The sequence below is a fragment of the Pararge aegeria genome, chromosome Z (genome assembly GCF_905163445.1).
Source record: "Pararge aegeria chromosome Z, ilParAegt1.1, whole genome shotgun sequence".
Taxonomy (NCBI): Eukaryota; Metazoa; Arthropoda; class Insecta; order Lepidoptera; family Nymphalidae; genus Pararge; species Pararge aegeria.
Genome location: NC_053208.1, coordinates 9960434 through 9984067, shown reverse-complemented (window position 1 = coordinate 9984067; position 23634 = coordinate 9960434). Strand labels below are relative to the sequence as shown.

At 33.9% G+C, this 23634-nt stretch overlaps 1 protein-coding gene across 12 annotated transcripts in view; it reads left to right on the top strand.

Annotated features, from left to right (window-relative positions):
- The first annotated feature begins 2187 nt into the window (after positions 1-2187).
- The window catches only part of LOC120636263 (eukaryotic translation initiation factor 4 gamma 3-like), a 71517-nt gene continuing 50070 nt past the window's right edge, over positions 2188-23634 (top strand). For 4 of the 12 annotated variants that reach the window (XM_039907659.1, XM_039907661.1, XM_039907657.1 and 1 more), the window contains exons 1-3: positions 17654-18123; positions 20359-20522; positions 23310-23425. In XM_039907659.1, the coding sequence (XP_039763593.1) occupies positions 17667-18123; positions 20359-20522; positions 23310-23425 (737 nt within the window). In that variant the 5' untranslated portion in view covers positions 17654-17666. Of the gene's footprint in view, positions 2483-6663; positions 7186-12558; positions 12824-17653; positions 18124-18528; positions 18555-20358; positions 20523-23309; positions 23426-23634 lie in introns of those variants that run through there. The other 8 variants (XM_039907660.1, XM_039907658.1, XM_039907668.1 and 5 more) reach the window with 7 other exon arrangements.

Sequence of the window (23634 nt, the reverse complement as noted above, 5' to 3'; positions counted from 1 at the left end):
TATGGGAGAAAAGTTGAAAAAGTGTCCAGTGTATGCGCTAAATAACAGTTCAAAAATCCTCCACAATGGCGCTGGTGGATGCACAGGGTATAGTATGAATGTAGCAATCGTAGATGAATTGAAGTATGCCGAGTTAAAAAATTTAATGTCATTATCGACTAAAGTAGTTACTTATTGAGAATTTCAACAACTTACGTTGTACAAAATATTGTTGTAAATATAACCTTACTTCCTTGTATCTCCATACTTCCTTGTTTATTTTTCAAGCCTACTCTAACAATATTTATATTTGGCGCTTCTTTTAAGAGTTACCCTGATGCAAATGTGGCGCCATCCTAATTTAATACATTTTGACGACACTTTTTCATATACACAGATGACTCTCCTTACCTCTACCCTCCATACTTTCCCAACGGAAAAGAATAAAGGAATAGAAAATTGAGCTGTGCTCCTGATGCATAATATGTTTTGGCTGAGAGTTTTAGTCCGCGTAAGGTTTATATACAACGTGTAACGGAATTAAGAAGTACTGTTGAAGGGTGCATAAGTATATTTTATAAGGAATCACACTGTAAAATATTACATCAAAAGAAGCATATTTATTTTTCTTTACAAACTAAATCAAAACATTCAAAGTGTTTAATTAAATGTGTGATAAAAGACCGACACGTGCATAGGACCTACGCTACTCTACGCTCATCTAATAAAGTGAGAAGAGTCACATGATTTTAGTTTTGCATGTGATGTTAGGGCTGTATCTGATTTCTTTCAGTAAAAACTATGCCAATGGTTAACTCAAAAAATATTGGCGTTTCGGTTTTACAGATATGTATAAAAGAAACACCATATTCATATCTTACAACGTTTAATCGTTTAAGTAGGTATCTCTAATTACATGGCAGATTGTAAACTCAAACATCAATCTATCTGAACTTATATCACACTGTTAATTAACTACAAAGAGTTAACTTCTTGAATCTTCTCTTGACACATCTGTTTGTACTCCTCTGTACCTCTATTTTCCCCGCCATTTTATACTACCTTTCTTTTTGATCTGGGTTCCTGTCATTTCAAATTTCTACTCCAACTTATACCGAGCACAGATTATCCATAATTTTTACCAGTCTGAACGAAGTACCTTTTTATCTTTAACCAAATTTACATAAGAAGGCAGATTTGCTAACGAGTAAAAGTAGTATTATTTCGATGAGTATGGAATGAGAAGTGGAAAGTAGAGTATTATTAAACATTAAATTAAGTGCTCATAAATATTGAAATTGTACCTGCCCTCATAATCCTCTAACCTTAATTTCTATCATTTATGACATAATATAATAATCACATTTCCGTCAACGATGCGGTGTATCACTTAGCGATGTCATGTGGGCAGTGGGATACGTCGCACGCACAGGAGAGTATACTGACGGAAGATTTCACTGTCAAGACGCACAAATACATGTTTCACAACGAATTGCTAGAACGGATTTAAATAGAAAATCTTTGTAAATTTAGTGAAGAAGTTTTGATCATTATTATACATAAAATAATGAACATGATAATGATGCAATAAAATTAGTAGTGGTAGTGAACCCTGTGTTTGATTCATATGATACTTTATAAAATTACTAGCGTACCAAGCCCGCTTCGCCGGGCTATATTTTGCTTTATTTTATTTAAACAATAAACATCATCAATTTTTTAATTTAAGTCTCATAATATTTTAAATCATTTATTTCTCTCCGTATTCATTCTCTTCTATTCTCTTCTCGAGCGGGTGAAGATCATTATCTACACCCATGTACACCCAACAATAGAATATCATCATAGTAAATAAAAGATGTATTTGACAGTTCAAAAATAGGAGTGCTCCTATCGTCACCAAACTTTACAGGATTACTCGCCAGGTCAGGATTACTCGGAGATTCCCTGAAAGTTTCATTGAAATCGGGTACAGCCGTTTCGGAGCCTATACGGAACATACCCACACACTTTCTCTTTTATATATACTCGTATATAGAAGATTATGGATTCTATTGGAATTAAATGAATGACGTAATGAGGGTAGTTACAAAAGTAATTTATTATTTTGCACACATCTGTCATTCATAACAGCAATAAGTTTTAGTGATCGTCGAAGATAATAATTATATATCATAAAAAATAATATAGTATTTGTGGATTGTAGTTTTGTGTTGATTCAATATGGGAATCAAAAGATTATACGAACCCTTCAAGAAAATATCACCAATATACGAGGAAGAGAGCTCGAGTGACACTTCATCATCTGAAAGTTCATTATCTAATAGTGTTTCATATGCTTGGTCGTCCGAATCTGACTATGAAGATTTCATTAAGTTGGTAGATAACTGGAATATGTGCGGATGCCTTGCCCGCATAAACTCTCTTGAATACGAGTGCATTTGTCCAGCAATATGTCGCAGACCACCGACTCCTCGACCTACGAGTACATTATTTTACGAAGGTAAGCAAGGATATAAGAAAGAGGGCTTAAGATCACTCCAAAGGCATATACCCACGGCGGACTAACTAGGTAGGTACCTAATCACGAAGTTCAAATTGGGCGTAATATTCCTGTTGTCAAATCGGTTGATTTTTTTAAATGCTTTCAACTCTCTCAGAATTCCGTCATTTATTAACTAATGAAAAAAAATGTGTGAACAGTATTTCCTAGTGGTCCTCAGTAGTAGTCACATTGTCATTGAAATCTGTTGAAGGATCCTGTTGCAGTTATCATTTGCCAATTAAATGTTTTTAAATTCTAAACCTCATAAAGCCGTGAAAATTTGTATGAGTGTAACTATACTTAATATTATAAAGAGATTTAATATATTAAATAGGTTTAACTATTTTTTCGCCATAAGAAATGTTAACTATCACGAAATAACATAGCATACCTACTACATAACATAATTTACTATCAAAAATTTGATGATCCTATAAACATAAATTACTTGGCGTGCGCTAAGAAAACTATAGATGTTACATACAACAGTAATTATGTGCCATCATTGAAGTACCTACTTATTATTACCTACAAAAACTTATAGATATATAACTAACTATCACAGGTAGCAACAGCAGCTTGTGTATTCTAAATTTTAACGCCATCGAAGTTTTAAGAACACCCTGTAAAGTAAGACACTTACTTAACTAGTGATCGTTTAGAAAATTATTTACCAAAAATCTTAGCATTAACTTATTTATTAATGAGTAGATACATAAACTATATGGCCGTAGACCGTGGCAAGCGTGGTAGACCCACGCTGGCCCAGTGCGGATTGGTGGACTCCACAGAACTTTCAGAACATTATGGCGAACTCTGAGGCATTCAGGTTTCCTCGCGATGTGCAATGTAAAAACTACCTTCCTGAACTTAAACTAACTTACTGAAATTAAATAAATCCTTTGATATTTTTGGATAAATCCCTCTTTTTTTCTGGCTTTGCACAAATTAGCCAATGGCAGGAAAACGACTGATTTTAATCGCTTCCTTCGTCAAAAAGTTTTTTCGATTACGTATAAACAAACAACAAGCATATCTTTCTTTATACTATGTGTAACGGAATGACGAAATACTGTTGTAGGCTGTATAAGTATATTTCATAAGGAATCACCCTGTAAAAATATTAAATATTGGTAATTAATATAAATAAAGATAAAAGACCGACACGTACAAGTCTCTACGCATGCATACCTAAAGTAACCAGAGTCACTTGATTTTACTTTTGCATGTGATGTTAGGGCTTTATGTATATATTTTTTTCAAAAATACTATGGCAATGGTTTACTTAAAGACTATTAGAGTTTTGGTTTTACAGATTACTCTAAAGACTGAAGTATTATTTCGATTTTAATTTATACTTTGTATATAGGTTCTTATTATTTATTCATCAATTAGCAAAATTTCCGTTCTTCCAAAATTAAGACCAACTAAATGCACACTCGTACATGGTGGGTTCCGTACCATGAGGAAATATGGAACACGAAACAATATTGGCATTATTTAGGTATGTTTAAACACCAAAAATAATGTTTTATTGATTGGTAGCCCTTTATTTTCAACCTTTTTGAAATTTTTAAAACGGTAATACACATTTAAAAAAAACTAAAAAGCAACGTAATTTTTGGTGTTAAGTTATAAATACTCATAAGTAGGTTATAGCTACTTATGAGTATTTATAACGAAACGAAACCTTAAAGAAACGAAAACTTTGCACGTGCTCTTAGACTTCGCAAGGCCTAATCGCGGCGTACAATGTGGGTTCTTAGCGACGTTGAAGAACGTACCAATCACGAGAAGCACGCTTCCTAGCCAGGGCATTGTAATTGGTCGTTTCTGTCCTGCGTTTAACCAATCACAAGAGAAGATTCTCGCTCAAACAGGCGCATCTGAAAGTTCGCGGGCGTGTGAACTAAGAAGTCTACCAATATCGTAATAATCTACAATAATTGGCCAGCCTGGTTTGCTGGATACTATTTGTTTCTGTTTGTAATACTTGTTTTCTTATGTTTATTTGCTAATGATTGCTTTATTATCCGATATCACGGGATCAAATTGAGTGTTTTAGAAATCATTCAATGCGTTTACCATATGTTTTTGATCATAAAACGTCCGGGATGAATAGGTATCCCATGCCCATATTCTAGCTAAATCAGTGCCAAGTTTCATCAAGATCGGTTCAGTGGTTGAGTCGAACATAAATAATTAACAAAAAGGCACATTATAAGCATTGATAATGTTTGTATGGCTTATTAGAAATAAAATGATATTATACACATTTAATATCAAGCTTTGATCCTTAAAACTAACCATAAAAAGCTGATGAAACTTTGTAAGTAGAAAAAGTTTAACAGTTATTTAGATAGTGATGGAGACGAATTTCCGCTCGCCATGTGAAGAAGGCCCGCTCGCCTAGACTTGTGCACACTCGTTCCACACGCTCGTGTCGTATTTTTGTGTTCAACAAGACTACTAAGAAAACTACTAATTAATAACTACAGATAAATGTAGTGTATAGTAAATAGTATTTTTTATTTATTATTATTATTAAATAAACTAATAAAAACGTACTTAAGTTGCTAATTTACTGAATCTGAATAACCTCTTTTTTTTGCTGTGAAGATCTACATAGATAATTAATAGTTTGAAGTTCTTTAAATCCTCATTTAGCAGCCTACGGGTATCATCTTTCACTGTATGTCAATAATTGTGTTATCCGAGCGTGTGGAGAGCCTAGACTGCTATTACGACGATGCGTAAGCGCCACGAGTGCGTCTAGTTTTAAAAAAGGTATTTTTCAAATAATCGTGTATATCGTCTATAGACAATAAACACAGATTCTTGGGATAGAAGAAAGATAAACCCACTACGTATTTTCTATACCTATTTAAATGTCCTGCAACCCAAAAAGTACAAGAATATTAACACATAGAAAAATAAGTGTCTGCAACGGTTAAAATGTTTCGTTTTTGCGAAGTTTTATGTAAACAATTTGCAACTTTAAGATGCACTAGCGTTAGTCACTATTTTAGTAATACTATAGATGGGTACGCTGGTCAGGCATTTACATATATTTCATCATAATTATGCTTTTAACAGTTTTCACACTTCATCGCTTGGCATCACTGTTGATGAAAATTTGCTCATATTATTTGCACTTATAACGTAAGCACCGTAGACAAAATAAACTGACACGTTCAATTTAGGCATATTCAGAAAACAAAGTTTCTTCATATTTACTCTTGTTTTTACTATTATTTTTATATAAATAGCAGTCAAAAAGTGAGTCAGCGGGTCCCTGATGTGAATGATTGCAACCAAAGAAGCCATCGATGTGTTGCCTCCCTCGCCTAAATAACTTCATTTCCTAGGCATACCAGATCGTAGATTGTTGTACAATTTGCAAGTGTGCGGTAGAAATAAATTAACATTATGAGTAGTAGGAGAATACCAGGCACTCAAATTGTGGGGATGATATTGGTTTCTGTAGCGTGAGGCGCAGTCATAAAACAGGGGCAGGAAATGTGGTATTAATACAATCAAATCTTCAGAATATGGTATTGAGATGTTCCAAAATAAGTGACTAGTGGACCTGATTTGAGCTTTGTATAGCTTTAATCTGAGCTTGGGCATAAGGAAGCGTTTGAGCACTGTTTAAAAGAACTAGACACACCTATGCGTAAATATTCCTAACGAAAAAAATCCTGTCCATGAGGATACAAACATGAAGTAGAGAACGAGTGTTTGATTGATTAAAATTATTGGAGAGATGGATATTTAAAATTTATAATAAATCACATGGTTTTTAATTATGAGTGATAGTATGAAAAATACGTGTAGAACGAAACATTTAATATGTTACATTTATTTTAAAATAGAGGCCTGTAGATATTAAGAAGAATATAAATAATTTTGTTATCTTAAATAGACCACCTTAAATTCTAAATGTTGATGACTTGTCCCGGTATACTATTTACCGATTTTGGTGACTGAATTTGGTAGCAGAATTTGCATTTTGACTCAATTTGAATACTCTCAAGATTATAGAATGTAGAGCTCTTTGGTAGAGCTGTTATAGAATCTACCTTGCGTAAAATGACGTGACAAGTGACATACGACGCATTGCATGCGTGACGTGCATAGTAGACGTGAACCATCGAATGACAGACTTTATAGAAATTTGAAAAATATTTATTCTATTATTAATATTACAGATTCAATATTTTTACAATTTTTAATATTATTTAGTAGTAACAAGAAACTAGACAAAATATAAGTGTTAAATTAGGGCAATATTAGTGACTATTGGGTTTGTTTATTGGTTAACATCCGCCATTTTGTACCGTCGTTTGTTTAGTGACTGGTACTATTTCTTAGAGATGCTATACATTTTTCCAGCAAACGTATATTGAATGTTCGCATGTGGCGTACAATGTTTTTGCTAGTAACGTTGCTTTCGGAGATTTTAAATTGATCTCGTGCTGGTTGTCAAACTGACGTCGGTTGAACTCTACATATTGCCGGATGTGTCCTAAAATCGGTTAGGGCTGTATTTTAACGTGCCACCTCGAGTGGTGTACGTGTTGTGAGACCTATGCTGCCGAGATTATGAGTGGCAACGGCAACCAAGTGCCGCTGGCGCCAAGTCAGCGAGGACCCGGACCGTATCCTTTTGAAAAAATTGTTTACAAGTGCTCCAAAATAATATTTACGTAATATAAACCACTAAAACATCTGGTAGTAGCGCATTTGCGACTGACTGTACGTGTGTTGTTGTCTTGTTATCACAAAGTTTTGCGAAAATTTTGTGATGACAAGACATTCTTATCAATCTAAGTTTTAAAAGTTAATCTTTCTTACTCTATGAACATGATATTTACATACTCAAATTAATTATAAAAAAAATCGGAATTTATAATAGAAGGTTTTACACTGAAGCAAAGTTCAAACTCATTGATGATACTCATGATAATAAAGTAAATTCACATTGTTTTAATATTTTCACTGTTGATTGAGTTATAATTGTTTTTTTTTGTATAAAATATTTCTTTTTTATTTTATTTATGTCTGACTGAATGTTTTCCTATCCTAATTTGAAAAAAGGTTATTTACTGATTGGTTAGTTCAAATGTGTAGAAGTGTTTGTCTAATTAAATTGTGTATGGAAATGTGCCATGTAATGGTTGGTATTGTATAGATAATCTGCTGTATCTAATATAATAACTACATAAATGTTCATCGCGGGAAAAAGTAACATAGCCTTCTTTTAACTCTGGTAAGTGAAACACCATACTAATTATTTATAATTTTCCTCACTCTTTCTTTCTATGGTTGTTCAAGGTGTATGTTTATTTTGCATATTTTACAAAACAAACATTTTATACTGTGCTAATTATGTATAATTACTTTTTATAATATATTACTTTACTAGCTTCTGCTAGCGACTTCCAAATTCAGCTTTGAGAGAGCCTGCTTATAATTTTAGGTAATGAGTTTTACATATTCCATATTTCATCCAAACTACTATTGAAGTAGTTTGGTTTGTGATGCACACACTCACAATGATTGCATTGTGTTGTGAATGAGCAACAAACATCCATACACACAAACTTTCACATTTATATGTGGTAAGATATGATTACTGTGTGGATTCTTCTGATGACAGACTCACAGAAAATTTGTGTGTCTAATAAGGTTCTACACACATAAGGCAACACAAGCTAGTGGCAACTATAATAATTTATTGTTTCTATAAAATATTTAAATATGTCCAAACCAAATTAGATAATTTTTTAAAGAATAGTCTGCACATATTTTGAGATGGCTTGCTACCAGTGCTTAAAGCAGAGTATTTTAATATTCATTTATAAATTCTTTTTTTAAATTGTAATTTATATTTCTGTAAATCAATGTGTTTCATATAAATGGCCACTTTAAAATAGTACTGCTCTATGCAATAGTAGTAAGCCACCAGATCAATGCTGCTACATACTTATGTAGCAATCTATTGTACTGTTATTTAAAACCATTTTCTGGTTTGGATGTTTATTATTTTAAAGAAACAAAAACACAAAGGTAACTAAATAAAATATATCACTTGATACTTTCTATGGGTGGTGTTGTAGAAACCTGTTCCAAAATTATGTTGTGTGAATAATGAAATATTATGTAATAATATATGTATGACTGACTCTCTGGTCATCTTTTAGCGTGTGTACAGGTACAGATCATAAAGTTCATCAGTCTACAGGAAGTACCTCATAGGGTAGGTTCTTTTGTATGTGCTGATACAGGAGTTTATTTTTTTTTTGCCTTACCTTGTTTGAGCCTTGGATTGCATTATCACTTTATATTAATTTTGATACCTTCACCAACATGTTACTGAGAAAATGGTTCATGACAGACACGGAAATCAAAAATCATCAAAGTGATACTGTTGAGGCAAAACGGAAAACTCCTCTTTCAGGCTAAGCCTTCAATGAATAGCCTATAATAGTTCACTGCAAGACTAAACTGAATTGCACAGCAAGCCTTTTCTGGTCGCAATTCACGAAGTATACAATATTCATCAAATTTTCTAGCAGTTATTGCAGTTTATTTCCAATGGAGTCCGTTAATTGCTCCTTTTTTTGTTTGAGGTGCGGAACCCTTAAAGTTTTATATAACATTTATAACGTTAATTTTTTTATTAATTTTCTTCATTCAAATTCATTTTATTATAATAAATTAATTATTCGAGATTGAATATACATATTATTTTATCATACTTATACTAATACACTTATACATAACAAACTGACAGACACACTATTTTAAGCTTAAGCGATTGTTATGCCATTCTTATTGCGAATCCATTTCATTTTATTAGTTTAAGTCATTAACCTTGTTTCTTTTATACTAGAACAATTTTTAAAAAATCTCTTTGTTTAACATAATTAATTTTCAAATAGGTACATTAGCTTAAATCCCCCATCGGAACTTATTTAGAATCGTTTAAAATTAATATTGTATACACATATAAAAGATGATTTGAGAAGGCCCACTACCACGCTGGCGCTGTGGTGATCGCTGTTGTCTTATAAGTGGGTAGTACTGAGTTCGATCCTCGAGAGCGGCAATTCGATAGTTTATACTTTCTGTATTTTCTCAGTCCTGAACTGTTCGGCTAAAGAATCTCCAACCACAAACGAGCGCTTAGATTTTACTAGTTCATCGGAGAGCATGAAAATTTCAAGGCCGTTGTTAAAATATATTTATTCATCCTTACTAATTATAAAAGCGAATGTTTGTTTATTTGTCCTTCCTTAACTTCGTAACTAAATAACCAATGAACTTTGCTTTTGGCATAGAGATAGTTGGAAGGAAAGAGAGTAACATAGGCTACTAAATATCCCAGGAAAACAAACGGTTCCCATGGGATTTGTAAAAGACTAATTTGGTAGTTTTTAGCAAATTTTTCTCTGGTTTCAAGTTCAAGTAGAAATATATTATACATTTTAGAGATACGACATAATATGCATGAACTATTATTATATCAGAACAAAACGTCGTCATATAACTTTTTCTTAAAGTAAGTAATTTTATGTTGAGGTACTTAATTTAAGAAAGAGTTAAATTACGACGTTTTGTTTTGATATAATAATACTTAGTGCATATTAATCGTATCTTTTAAATGTATAATATATTTCTACTTGAACGTCATCCAGTCAAACAGATAGACATATACCATATCTTATTCAGTATATCTTCCAGCTTTGATCGCAACTTAAAAAAAAAAAAAACCGTAATTCCGACTGAAAAAATATAATCGAATTCTGCACAGTCGCAGGCAGAAGTTAGTCCTCGTAATATTATAAATGCGAAAAGTTTTGCGGATGTATTGCTGTTTGTTACTCTTCGCGGAAAAACTACTGAACGGTTTTTTGTAATACTTACCAGTAATATAGTTCATCATATAACAGATATTGTGTAACTTGGCCTAAATATAAAACTGCTATCTGAGAACTATCTTGGCGTACGCAGCGTAGAGTAATACGAAAATAATATAAGGAGGCATTGTTACTCTTAAACTAAAAAAGTCCGCGACAGCCTATTTCTATCATCTATGAGGGAGCCATTATAGCCATAACAGTGAGAAATAAATTGGATACTCTATTTATAATTTACATTTTATAATATTAAATTTATTCTTATCAAGAAATACTTTATCGCTTCTGATATTTAAAGTACACAATGTTTGCCTCTTACAGAAAGTAAATAGGATGTATAGTTAGAAAGTCATCGACGATGATCTTTCGCTAAAACGAGTTCGTTGAAATAAATACGGCGACGCGCAAAATACTTCTTAAACTCACAATAAATCCGAAATCCAACGCAGATGAAGTCCCAGGCATTCGCTAGTCAATTATAAATTTTAATGTTAAACGCGTACGCCAGTAAAGTTTGCAAACCGTGCACGTAAATTAAAAAAAAAAAAACAATCGTCTAAGTACCATTCTATTCGCGCATTGAAACTTACGTAAAAAAACGGAAACATTAAAATCTTCGTGCCCTTACGTACTTATTATTTAACGTTCCCACGTTATCTAGGGAATATAAGAATAAGTAGAAGTATAAAGTCACGTTTCTAAACATACAATTGTTACATAAGTTTGTGGTGTTACGGGTTATGCCTGCTCCTCGAAGATGATGTCAAAGGGTTTGGTCGTATTGAATTCCCGCCACCCACCTCTCTTAGACATATGGATTAAAACACCTACAGGTATCACAAACTCAACGCTGGAGGGGGTCTCCTTTTTCTTACGTCATCCAGACGTGGGCTCACTCCCACAGACTGAGGCGTACAAACTAACCCTCCCGTCATTCGAATCGTGGCATGAGTCGCGGTTGGGTCCTACAGGAGACGTCCTTAGGCCGACGATATCTCGTTACTTTGAGTTCACATCTTCGCGGTTTACGTATCGTTGCCGGTTGCGCCCGCTATTTCGGCCTGACTTGGCCGCTCTTAATATCTAGTCTTCTAGATGGCATATAATTATGGTTGGTTGCCAGGTACGTTGAATGTGATACGGGTAGAATATTATGGCTCGTGAAAGTATAAGTTAGGTGCCAGTTGTTGCAATGTGAGGTATGAAATTTTGGTTCATTGTGTGACCTACCCGCCGTGCGTAGATAGTAAACTTTTAATCTTGGTACAGATAAGATGAAGTTAGAAGTATACCTAACTCTGCCCTTACGGTATATTTCTGACGCTATATCGGTGTTAGGACCGAACATATTCTGCCATGACGAATGATAATATTTTCCTTTTATTTTTGTAACTCTTGTTCATTTTCAAAAAAGTTTGTCCTTTTTCAGTTCTTCCACAATTTCATTCATATAAACCAGCGCTTGACCTCAGAGGTAAGATGTAGACGAATTATTTATAACAAGTCTAAATTTCGTTAAAATGTTTCGTTAAAAGTAAAACACAAACATTAGCTTTTACTGAAAATAAAAAGTGGTAAACAGACTGACGCGACATCATAATGGTTCTTTTTTACGGTATGCAACTATCTCGCACATACAAAAAATGATTTTACTTCAAGTAGGTACTTATAAGCTCTCCGTTTATAATTAAGCATATTTACTAGGTTTTGTTAACCAAACCCAACCTAATCGCGTAGTGTCAGGTTTGGTTACCTACGAAACGGCGTGACACTCATCCTATCTGACCGACTGAAGTTGAAACCTATCGCTTATCAAAATATGCTGAACAGGAACTTACTACCATCGCTTAAAGCAGTAAATCACAAAAAAATTATAGGCCTAAAGTGTATCTTTTCTATTTATAAATTTTAACTCTTAGCTTTCCCGCAAGAATCTACTTTTTATTTATAAATATTTCTATTTGAGATGATACTGATGTAAATGTTAAATTCTCTGAATCCCCCCTTGAGATGTTCTTTGAATGAAGTCGGGTAGTTAGAAAAGTGATATTATCTTAGCCCGTTGCTTGCCATTAACATTATTAACTTATTAGCAGTGAGAACGAGTGAAGGATTTGTCTTTATTTTTTATAATCTTTTTAATCCATATCTAAATATGAGTGCAAGTGCAAATGATTATTGAAAAACGACGGATAAGTGAAATTAACGATTGCCAAAATGTTTGATGTAAGCGATGATAGTTCTTCTGAATGTGATTTTGGGACACCGTTGCCGTGTAAATTGTATAATACAGAATATGCTTATGATCTCAATTTAGAGGGCGGTGGTTATTATTACTATAACATGTACTGCGGTGAATGCGACGATTATACAGGTACGTGTGCATATGTTATTTTCAAAACTCATGCGTTGACTTTTAGAATTTTCGCGAATTTCTTATCGCAAGCTTTGTGTGTTAGTTTTAGTATGTTAAATTGCGTGTCAGTCTGCCTAGTTGTTGTTTGTGTATTGGGTTAAAGATAATACTGCTTTAAGATATGGTAGTAAGGTCACAGTACAGGGTTTGAAAGTTGGCGTTGTCCACGCCCGTGCTTTGGAGTGAGAGAGAGCATGTCGGTTCCGGTAATAATCCTTAAAAACCTACCAACCCTCATCGGCGCAACGAGTTAAAACTCTCAGTCCCAGTGGCCAGAGGTGAGACTTTAACGGACTGAGCATGATGACGATGTTTGTAAAGCAATAAGTAAACTCGATAATATACCAATATTATTAATAAGGTTAAAGTTATTTATAAGGCTAATCTATCCGCTGTAGTCCGAAATTAGCAAAGTTAGGGTTTACTTAATTTTTTTCGTTCTTCGTCTGCATTTATTGCTTGCTCTATGCCAAATATCAATTTGATTGTATGCCTAGTTAGGAAGTGAAGGAAGGACAAAATACGCGAACGGATTTATAAAATTAAGTATTAAATGCATTACACTACACTTGATGCAGTCTAAGAAGATAGCGGGCTGCTGACCTGTTAGGTTAGGCATATATATATAAATGTATAATCGGTTCCTAGTATCTTACCTTACTTACCATAACGCTAAATCGCTAGGCGGCAAGTATTTGTTGGTGGTTTATTATGTGTTATGTGGCGGCCGACCACATATTATTATATTGTATGGATTAGGTACCATTTGCCAGCCAACTAAGTCTAGTAGGTGCTGTAGTAAAAAATGTGAAATTTATATTTGATACTATTTGAAGAAAAATTTTAGGAGTGTTTATGAAATATAAAGTGAAATCCATTAAGCAGTGTTTGTATTTAATTAATCCATCGTTACTAGTCGGCACTAATTGGAAGGGTAATTTGTAAATAAGCAAATGTTTACGATGGTTTTTTTTGGGATTCCGTAACTTGAAATAGAATAACAAAACTCGAATAACATCAATTTCATTGTCAATATGTACGTTCAACTGTTGCCATCCGAATAACGTATCAAAATCTCAACTATTATATGCATTGCAAAAGACGCAGGTACCTAAATGCTTCTAAGACAATAATTAATATTTTAAAAACTTATAAATTGTATCGTTATTAATATGCCCACCTGGTTCGACCTCTATCTACAAATGGCAAAATTTTATTTTGTAGGCAATTGATATTTCGCGACTCGCGTACCTCCCGCCAGAGTAAATCGTGTTTTTTTTCAGTGAGATGCCTATAAACACCTATTATGGTGCTGCATATTGTATTTTATGAAAAACACGTTGATAATCGACTGGACGGGCTTTGAAGTCTACCGCTAGACGCTAGACTACCTGTTGCCCTGGCCGCGGTGTCGGCCTGACGCTGATAAACTGGCCCATAAGTAGTCGGATTCAATATAAAATAAGCTTTATATATTTTATTGTGTTTTGACCTACACTTGCAGGAAATATTGGTATAAGTTAGTTATTAAAAATAAATTAATACTCTGTACCGTCTACATATAAAGTATTTTTTATTAGATCTGAAATTTTTAATAATATGATATTATACTTTCATTTTTTTTAGAAATAGTCAGGTAAACGTTACGTATATCTTGTCTCGCTGTGAAAGAACAAGACATAGATTTTAAGTTCTTTCAACCCTCAGTTATCGCGACGAGTTAACTGAATGAAAATAATTAAAAACTAGCGAATATTTATCTGAGATTTGTTTGGGTTGCATGCGTTAAAATAGCAACTATCATTACATTAAATTATTGATTTATCCTCTGTTTGTCTGTCCGTCTTCACACGCAGTTTAGAACATTATTGAGAACTCTCAGACATACAGGTTACTAGAGCTGTTTTACATAACTTACAAATTCATCTACTAAATTTTCAAAGATATTTACCCTACTTAGTTTTTATAGTTTTACTTTTTTACTGTTTCCAAAAACAACCTTAATGCCAGGTTTTAAAAAAACAAAAATTCACATCTTCACATTGCGCAAATTGGTTTTAATCGAGCTACTAATGCTGTTCACACGTCCGGAATATTTAAAAAAAAATCCATCCAAACTTGAGATAGAAAGGAAAAGTAACCCATTTTAGGTCTACGCCTTTACCTACCCAACCTATAAAAAATATTTGTTTCTTGACTTTATTTTACACTTCGTCTGTGTAAATAATATGTCTACCCTCACAAAAATTACTGCTTTTTAGTGATAAGAATATAAGCTCAGCCACGGATTGACGACCATGAAAAACTATAAGTTCCGCAGTTAGCCTAAATAGATTTTGTCTTATAATAGTTGGTATTATTAATGTTATTAACTTTAAATTATGCTAAAACATGAATTTTCTTCATCTATTAAATATTTTCCATTAGATAGCCTAAATATATATATAGCCTAGTAGTGTTACTAAAACAACATAATTGAAAATATGTACCAACTGGAAAGACTGTAAATTTGATTTGTCTCGGACTCTAACCGCAGCTTTGCAAGTAGAATAGTTTCTGAGTTAAGAACCGACTGGATTTTCCTGGAAATTAGAAACTTGTTTCACGTTGGCAATGACACTGAAAAGCAATAGCAATAGCAATAGAAACTCAATCATTTTTCAATTCCCTATTTTTTTTAATTTAGCTAAGTACCAATTTGGAATACATTAATAATATCCAAAACTATTCAATATATGTACCTTCAACATTCTCAGTCTAGTCTCAATTGTTGCTTATATACATATGGCAGTCCTAAAAATGGCTAGTAACGACCTATATAAAAAAGTATAAAATCTATGCGGGAGTGAATGAAAACGCCCACCTAACTTTAGAACTTTTCCGGCTACGCGGCAAGTAGGTATAAAGCCGTGCCGTAAAAGAAAAGTTTTAAAAATAGCTCAAAGTATTGTTAATTAAAGTATGGACAGCGTAAATAGGTAAAGTTATTTTTTATTAGTTTTATTTTAACTTTTTTAACGAAGTATTTAATTACTATCTAGGTTATTTTACTTGTGTTACTATTAGTAAGAATAACTTTGCTCCTCATTCGACTACTTAAAAACAATGACAACACAAAATACAATATAAGGGAAACAACAAAACAATACCATAAAAATAGGTAAAAAAACTTTTTAAGTTAAACGGTTTTATGTTAAACATACATTGCAATGTTTAAGATAAATGTACTAAAAACCAAAAAATAATAAAATAGATACAGTCGTGGGAATTATAAACATATGCATAGACTAGACTAAAATAAAACCGTGGGGCACGTCAATTGTCTACAAATTATCGACTTAATGTGCGATAGAAGAATCGTTTAATTCGTCGTTAAAAATGTTGATGGGATTGATAAAACCTAAGTTATCCGCCATTTTGTAGAGGCCGCCATCTTGGATTTTAATTTTTTATAGTACATTGTATTATACTGGTTGAGCACTTTCATTTGATACCCATATTGATGGGATCGATAAAACCTACGTTATCCGCCATTTTGTAGCGGCCGCCATCTTGTATTTAAATTTTTTATAGTATATTGTATTCTGCTTGTTGAGCCCTTTCATTTGATACCCATATTGATGGGATTGATAAAACCTACGTTATCCGCCATTTTGTAGCGGCGGCCATCTTGAATTTATAATGATAATGAATAAACATAATTGTATTGTCACCAAAATCCAAAGTGTATACAAAATTTCAGATAAATCGGTTGACAGGAAGGAATAGGAAGGAATAATATTTACCTAAATGCTAACCGTACGGGAAACAGATTTACGAATATTAATATTATAGTTAGATAGTACGTCACCGGCCGCCATTTACTAATCTATTTTTTAATATCTACCTGCTAGCAAGTTATCGATATTGCAAACTTCGTTTATAAGAACTTACAACTTAAACAAAAATCACGCTATGCGATTTGATTGCTTAATTGGTCTATATTAGCAGTAAAATAATCTAAAACAGCAATATAATGATGTGAAAATTGCATCATATAAGCGTAGGATGCTCGCAAAGGACCCGATTATATAACTTCTATCTCTAACTGTGATTTATGAAATAACACGTTCGTATACAAAGTATCACTTGAATACTCTTCGCTAACTTGAGTTGTGTGTATCATTTCATATTTTCGTCACTTGTAATCTCTAAATGTAAAAGGCATTCATGAATCGGCGTAATTGTTATTTCTATTTTTTGCCTTACGGAACGTCATGCACAAGGGTGGCTTACGGCTATAGGGACGGTACCAAAAGCGTAGCGGCGCTGTACGAAATATGTCTGTCTCTTTCTTGCGTCACTATCCCTCTCTTGGATAACGAAACGAAATGTTGATTGGGCCTTACACTGCTTCGTCTATCTCCAGTTTCTTGTGTTAAATACTAATATTTTTTAGTTCTTAAGGTATAAATAGTGTCAAATGTGCAGGAATTTGTGATATTTAAACTAATTTAAATGTGAAAGTGTCGCGGTGGTAATAAGTTTATCGTGTGCGAGGAGCGATGTGCCGCGCCGTTTCCTTATCGATTTTCTCTATGCTGCATTAAATTACTATTTAAATAGTGAATGCGGATGGTTAAGTTGTAACGATATGCCTTAAATATGATAGTATAGAATAAATTTTATAATATTCAGAGGTGCTTTATCAAAGTTCGTTATTTATAATATATAGTTTTTTAAAATGTTAACGTAAAGCAATAATAAAGAAAATTAATGTTTCAATATCATGAGATGATAATGTAGATGTAGAGATCGCCATATGATCGTGCCTCCGTTGTTCTGGGAATGGTTCAACATTTGGCTAATACAATTTTTAAAGAATTTATGTCATGAAATTAAAATGGTAGGGCTTAGAGGCGGTAACAGTTCCCTTGGCGCAGTATCGCACGGATGTGGGCTTCACGGAGGGCAGCAGAACGCGCTCGACTTGACGCATCGCTTACAAACATCGCTGGGCATGCAGCACAGCGGTGCTACGCAGTCAGTGGGTCATCACAGTAGCCACCTAAACCACGCAAACCATGGCAACCAGTCCAACCATATTAGCCACGGCAGCCTTGGTTCGGCCAGCCAAGTCAACCTCCCGACGCTTAACAACGTATCGCTCCTGATGACCCAACAGACACCAGCTAGTCTGAAGCACGAGCAGAATACGCGCTATTCAAATTCGAACTGCATGCTGCCTTCTCATCATTACAGACTGTTGGCCCAAACCAGTAAGTCATAATGAAGTCAGTAGCCCCTAGCTTACTCTACCTTTTAAGTTTTTTTTTTAAACTCGTCATGCAGATTTTTTATTTTTTTATATTATTAGCCCTCTTATTTCTTTATCATTACCTGTACGCACGGCCCTGGCCTGTAGTTGCCATTTATGTTGCGCTTTTTATCTTAAGCGGATAAAATAATATTCCTTAACCCCATTTTGTGCATTGTTCTCAGTGTATTATTGTTACCTACTGTACCGATAAGATTATTGCAAACTGGTCGTCATTATTTTTAATGCTGCACTTGAAAATATTATGTTCATAGCGATATGGGTATGTAATGCACCGTGAACTAACAATTGTGTGCTGAACGCGTGTACAAATTATATTGCAGAAAATTTCCTTAGCATATTTCAGTTATCCTAGGGCATCAACACCACACAGTAAGTTCATTTTCGCCGAAGAACGTCTACAGAATAAGTTTTACTTGCATCGAAACACCAGGATCACTTTTATGATTTACTAACTTTACTAAAAATATTTGAAGCTTCTTATCAATCAATATTATTTGGAGATGGATGTTAAAAAAACAATTGTTAAACAAGAAAAAATAAAACTGAAACGCCTTGATCATAAGAAATGATAATGTTTTGGTAGTTTTTAAATATCTAGGACAGGTAAACTAAATCGTAAAATAATTGATAAATCCAAAACGAGGTAGGTACGTATTGCGTAATATTTAATCTTTTATAGTTTAACTGGACCAGTCGTGGAAGGGGCCCAGTCCTTGTAGGTATCGACATTTTTCTAACTTAAACTTTATTTTCCAACAGGGATGCTTTTAGCCGGTAGTTAATTTTGTTGTTTATACAGCTGGGTCCGCCAATTTGCACGAACTCGATTGTTATTATACAAAATATGAAATGTCTGTGGGTTCATAATTCGCCTTTAGCGTTTTAAATAATCTATTTAAAATAACTCAAAATTACAAACAAAGCGGAAATTCTTATCCAATGTAGTAGTAGGTATCATGAAATAGTCGCAAGCAATGCAATATAATATATAATATTTAAAAGATACGGTACCTAAATGATTAAAGTATTATGTAAACATGTATATACCATAATCTTGGCATATTCACGATAAGCGAGAGGTCTGGTTATATCAGTATTTTTCTGTAAATTAATTAGTTCGCGTTAATAATTATATAATGATGTTACCTGTGACCACAAAATTGCCGTATAGTAATTTTCTGTTCTAATGTTAGAAATACATTGATCCACTTGAGCGACATGACAATCGAAAAAAATCTCAAGCGTAAAGCGGGATTTTTTTGGTAACACTCGTTTTTTGACTGGGTGATGCATCTACATTGTACCTGGGTTTGAAGTGTGTGCGGGAAGGGGGGATGTCCAGGGGGAATATCTTTAGCCGTCACTCGTATTTTTTCTATAGAGATAAACAAGACAAGTGTAGACATAATTCTCTCGGAGCCCGCATGCTAGCCCTTTGCACACAGCACGAGTCAAATCAAAGCAGGGCTAGTATGATGGAAAAATTTGAGCGTGTATTTTAATAACTAACAGATTAATAACTGCTGTTGACGGCATTCGACATTTTAATTATGAATAAAATAAAATAAAATTTTAATGAACATTAATTTTTGAGGCAATTTTTGCTACACGTACTGTGGCGAGTAATTTTGTTCCGATACGGGATGTTTCCATATTCAAATCAAGTAACATTCCCGCTTAACCTTATGCCCGTCATGACTTACTTTGCCTCAAGACAGTTGGTCATTGTCGAGCAAGTGTTGTGAAAACTTGCGGCGTTGCTAGAAAAAAACTAAAGTAACTTCAAGTAAGACCTTTTGGTTTCCAATGTGCCTTTTATGAATATGGCACATTATATGTCGAATTGATTTATGATTTCCAAGTTAAACTGCCACAGCTTTTCGGATTTCTTCGTAAACAGCCATTCTAATAACACACAAAGTTTAAAAAATAGATTGGTTATCGTTTTCTAAAAACAACTTTCTTAAGTAAGTACGTTCTGACGGGAATGAGTTATCAACAATCAATCGACTTCTTTTATTAAAAAAAAAATATTAGAATTTCAATACGATTTCACCCGGAACCTGCTGGCAACTCTAATTTCATATACTTTGGGATTTTTTTTAAATAAGCTCGTAAAATGCACCTTGTGTGAATTTTTATTTTTTCTTGAATTTACGACCTTATGGTATAGTATTTGCAGGACCGGAATGCTACCATCAGACGGGGAGTGCTGGCAGCTCGTTTATGTCGGGAACGGGGAATTCCCAGAACTCCTCACAGAACATGCGAGGACAGTCAGCTCCTCAGCCATCGGCACCCCCAGCGCCCCAGCAAGATATGTCAAAAACAACTATGGTAAATATTTATATTTTTTATTATTAATTACGAGCTATTGCCTGCCTTCTTTTTCCGCGATTGTAACGGGTTTTTTCTAACTCCGTGGGAAGCGTTTGTTTTCCTGGGAAAGTAGCCTAAAGTAGCATCCGTCCCTTCAACTTACTCTATGTCAAAAATCTATTTCATTAGTTTGCTCAGTTCGGGTGTGAAAAGACCAAACAAAAAAAAAATCAAACACCTTTAAAGAAACGAACAAACGATAGGATTATGTATTGTTTTGCTTATGTTCCATTTATTTTCACATTACCGGTGAAATTAAACCATCATTCGATAATTTAAGCTCACACTGGCTTCATCACGAGTTATTCGTACAAGCGGTTTCTTTTTAAAATAATTATGTGACAAGGAAAACGTACGTACGTACCTCTTTTTAATCAGTGCAAGTAAGTGGCATTTGGAATAGATAATTAAAGTGAATGTCTAATTTTTGAAATGTATGGCTATTTAATCCATTCCTCCGACGAAGGCCGAACGAGGAAGAACTAAGAATTATAATTTTAGGTATACAATGGTTTGCACCACTAATTACATAATTTTACTAGCTTTATCTCCTGCAAATGTTAAGCATAACTAATAATCCGGTCGCTGAAAGTATACATAAATAACCGTAAACATAACAGTATGAATTCAAAAAAAATATTTTCTTATTCGTCACTATCATCGGCCCACTACAGGGCAGGAGTCTCCTTAAAATGAGCAGGGTTTTGGCCGTAATCTACAGGCATGCAGGTTTCTTCACGATCCTTTCCTTCACAGTTAAAGCACTTGTGATATGTTAATTGTATTAATTATAAACGCACCTATTTCGGGGATCGAACTAGGACCTTACGAAAGGGGGAGGCCGAAGCCCGCACCACTAGGCTAATCGCGTTAATAGCTTTGTTCTTATCACATGATTATTAAAAAAAAAACTGTGTTTTTAAATATTTTATATTTTTTGAATTGTAATACAACGCTGCTTATAATTTATGTCACTTCGTCAAGGCATTCTTTCAACGACCGAAATATAAACATTTAATGAATGCAATAACATAAACAATCTAGTTACATAAACAAATGTAAGGACTTGTGTCGGGTTAGCATAATTTAATCACCTACATAGCTTGAAATCGAAGTCGAGGGGTCCCCAGTCAAAGTACCGATATGGAGTGTACACTTCAAAATAAGGCGAAATGAGTTAAGTCGGTTTAAGAAAGATCGGTCGGCATCACAAAAGGCAGTGTCCTTTAAAATATTAATATATAATTAACACGCGAACACACATACACTTATCAATGTGGTGGTATGAAGTCAGATATATACTAATTTAAAAAAAAACATACATATTATTACTTTGTTAAAAGGTGTTTAAAAACGGATGTAAATAATAAATAAATATAAATATACTACGACAATAGACTCGCTCTAATAATATACAGACATACACCCAGACAAACAACCAGACACTGTGAAACCTTCATGTTCATCACACAAATATTTTTCCAGTTAAATAGAATTTTTTTAATATTTTTAAAATTATACACTAGTGCAAATAGTTATTATAAGAATAATGTTATGACATTTTATTACGTATATTATGTCAAAAATTAGGAAGGTAGATTTGGTCTCGAAATCTTTCTAAATAAAAGAGAGAGATAAGAGATATACAGCATTACAGCCTTTACTTTTACAAAAGTAAAATAATTAGCGATAACTAGCTAGTATTTGAACCCGCAAAACTCGATGTTTCATAGCAAATTAATAATCAATATTCTATTTAAGGCTTCATATTATGGCGACGTACCGGCGGCGCCACCTACTGTGGTAAAATGGTGTTTCTTTATCTCACACATAGCCGTGCATACGTGTTCAAACACGTTGGTGGGCAACATTAGAAAACAAAATAGTACATTATGAGAATTTTGCTAATAAAGAAAATAAAAAGAATTTTACTAACAGAGCATTAAAAAACACGATTATTAGTTCAAAACCGGACATACTTATAAGTATATGTAGTTAATTTATAAATTGATTTGTATAACCTCTAATTTTGGCTTATATTCGAGAATTAGTTTAAGAGGTGCGTGCCGAGGATCAACCTGTCGCTTATATAAGTGAATTAGTTTAAGAGGTGCGTGCCGAGGATTCCCACCGAAAGTGAGGCCATCTTCCTAACCACTTGGCTATCACCGCTTATTTTAAAAATATACTTCTAATGGTTCGATTTAACCTATTATGTCGGGCCGCCTTTAAATTCAGAAATAGCAAAACTCAATTCAACAACCGCCCACGCGCTGTAAAAGGTAAAAGGTAGCGTACGTTTGAAATTTTATTTTTAGCTCATGGTAGACACTCACTCATTAGTGAGGTATTTTGGTAAATGGGTAGGTATTATATTGTATTTTCAATACTATTATTACCTTGGGTTTTGAACTGTATGTGCTTGTATGAATTTTGGTATATCATACCATTGTAACATTTAAATTATATAGATAACTAGCTGACCCCAGCGCCATCTGTCGGGATGATTTGTGAATCTAAACCATCCAGGGTGCTACCCGCATACCGAAAAATTCATTCAAATCGGTCCAGCCGTCTAGGAGGAGTTCACTGAAATACACACGCACACAACATATATATATATATATATATATAAAGATAACCAGTGATCAGAATAGGAACAGTGTATTACTTCTAGGAGTTTGTTTCCTTCTTTCGGATGTCAAATTACGCAATATTAAAAGTTGTATAATTTTGAATTTCCAGCCTGGGCCGAGCTACGTGTCGCCGCAAAATCAAACACAGTCGACACGGCCGCAGTATCCTAACTTCTCCCAGTATAGAGCAGCGCAGCACGGGAATCGTCCGACTACACATCCTAGGTAATTACTAAAAAAATCTCTCAAAACGCCTTGTTGATCTAGTGGTTACCGTGTTCGAGTACAGATCCAAGGTCAGGGCGGAAAATTTTAGTTGTTGGGTTTTTCTCTACTATGTTCTAGTACGAGCCTGGAGTTAGTTTGGGCCCCTTCCAGATTTTTTTTCATACTAACACAATACACGCAACGCTATCTTGCCCTAAAGTAAGCGT